Source organism: Lottia gigantea (genome assembly GCF_000327385.1).
Source record: "Lottia gigantea unplaced genomic scaffold LOTGIsca_2382, whole genome shotgun sequence".
NCBI classification, from domain to species: domain Eukaryota; kingdom Metazoa; phylum Mollusca; class Gastropoda; family Lottiidae; genus Lottia; species Lottia gigantea.
In genome coordinates, this window is record NW_008708700.1 from 1,209 (window position 1) to 3,597 (window position 2,389).

Genomic DNA, 2,389 nt, shown 5'->3' on the forward strand with positions numbered 1-2,389 from the left:
TGCCAGCACCCTGGCATGATATATTGAGGTTCTGAAAAATGCTGGATATATTCATATTTACATCTCTCTCCTCGAATAAAATGTGAAAAATATAATCTTATCTCGTATACATAGAAATATTGTATTCCAAAAAATAACAAATCATTTTACTCTTTTACTACCACAACAGATTTGCATATTGACAATTATAACGAATACTTAATTTCCGAAGTCATTTTGGATTAATGAATGCCACGATTCACAATTAATCAAGATATTCCTCTGTATGTGAAAATTGTAAAAGAAATATGATTATTTTGCTTAAACGTGCCACAATATCTGCCTATGATAAGAAATTCAACTCGATATCGGCCAAAATCCTTGAAATAGCTACTATATTGGATTTGTGCACTACTAAGGTTTTTTTCAGACTTATAGAATATCATTTAGGGGACCTCACTGAAAAGGGCTGTAACGAAAGAAATTTGTTTAAGGTTCACCTTATAAATTAAGTATTAACTAGTCTAATACAGACCATAACTGCTGAATATGTAAAACAAATCTGTTTGGTTTCCAGTTTTGCTTGTACTAAAAACAGGTACCAACATTTAGAATGCTTAAATAATCAACCTAGGAAAATATGACGCACCAGAATAATTTCCGTAATAGGTGTAATTATCTCTCCCGTATTCCAAGAAGACATCATTCTATAGAGGCATTGATTTAGTCTAGTCTAGTGTTACTTCGAATTAAATGTAATATTGAAAAATACTAAAAAATAATATTTTTATATTTCAGGAAACAAACGAAATGTGTGATACAAAATTAACACTTCGAAGCTTATTTCTGATGGTTATGTTCTTGGTGGTAATTGTTATCCTTCTTTGTTATCGACAAAGTGTTCAATTGTTAAACACTATGAAGGTACATCCTAAAAACATAATGCACTTTTACATAGATAATCAAAATTCCAACAGACCTATACAAGAACAAAAGATAAATGATAATTTTGAAAAGAAGCTGTCTGTACAGATTGATGAGAACACAGAGTCAGACAAACAGAAATCAGACACAGAAAATAATGAAAAAATTCAAGGCGGCGAATTTTACACAGATAATAAACTTGTCGATCAACAGTTCTCACAAAACGATACTAAAATTATCCTATGGTACGTGAAAGCTCGCTATATTAATCCAATGCCAAATCTGAAAAAACTGAACAATTGTCCGTATCGATGTTCTTTCACAACAAATAAAGACTATCATAAAGTGAGCAGTGCATTATTATTTTCTGCAATTGTATTATCTGGTGAAGAGCCACCTAAACGTTACGATAATCAAGTTTTTGTTTTACATAACCACGAACCACAGTGTTCCTTTTCAAAAAATCACGTAATCTTCAAAGACACTTGGAAAAGTTGTTTCAATTGGACAATGTGGTATAGAGAAGATTCGGATATACACGAGCCATACGGACTTATTGTAAAAAGAAGACAGGTGTTGGAAACAAATTTTACCGAAATATATTTTAAGAAAACCAAGATGGCTGCAGCAATGGTCTCAAATTGCAACGGTCAATCTCAACGTATGAAATATATCCGAAAACTGATGACATTGGGTGTAGAAATCGACGTTTTCGGTGCCTGTGGTGAGCATTCTTGTCCAAGAGGAAAAGATGGCGACTGTCGTGATAACATTAACAAAAGATATAAATTCTTTTTATCATTTGAGAATAGTTTCTGTCCTGACTATATTTCAGAAAAATTCTTTCATCCATATCAAGGGGATATTATTAATGTTGCTCGGGGTGGTGGTAATTATTCTAAAGAGGCGCCCGAGGGCACCTATATCAATACTCGGGATTTTAAAACCATCAAAGATGTTGCTGATTATATTATTCGCTTGAGTAAAAATAAGGACGAATACATACATATCCTGAAGCAAAAAAATAAATATGAAAGTTTGGATGAACCTTACCCACACATTAACGAACGCGGAAAAGCATTCTATTACACGTACCATTTTGAAGAAAAACCAATGTGTGATTTGTGCCGCCGTTTGTGGAACATTGAAAACTACCGAAAATCATATTCAGATATTAGAAACTGGTTTAAAAAAAGCAAGTGTTTGCCTGTAAATGATATGTAAATTCAAGATAAACAAACTAAATATATATTTCCTTCACTTAAGTCCAATGAAAAATAGTTAACAAACTAGTAATTCTAAAAAATTGAATTTATAAAATGCAGTAACCCTTTGTTGGTGCTTGGTGGTTTATTGCCAATTTTGTACCCAACTGCACAAAAACGACTTGTAAAACGAAACTAAATGTTTCTGATAAAATCCGGAATGGCCATTTGTTTCACATGAAACGAAATATTTCAATCTGTTGTCCCGCATCGATTTTCTT

General features: G+C 32.4%; 1 protein-coding gene across 1 annotated transcript; it reads left to right on the plus strand.

Annotated features, from left to right (window-relative positions):
• Nucleotides 1-1,293: 1,293 nt before the first annotated feature.
• LOTGIDRAFT_98309 (hypothetical protein) lies at nucleotides 1,294-1,935 on the plus strand (the record flags this gene model as incomplete). Its single annotated transcript, XM_009055215.1, has 1 exon — nucleotides 1,294-1,935. A coding segment is annotated over one exon (642 nt), but the record flags the coding sequence as incomplete, so codon positions are not given.
• Between the last annotated feature and the right edge of the window lie 454 nt (nucleotides 1,936-2,389).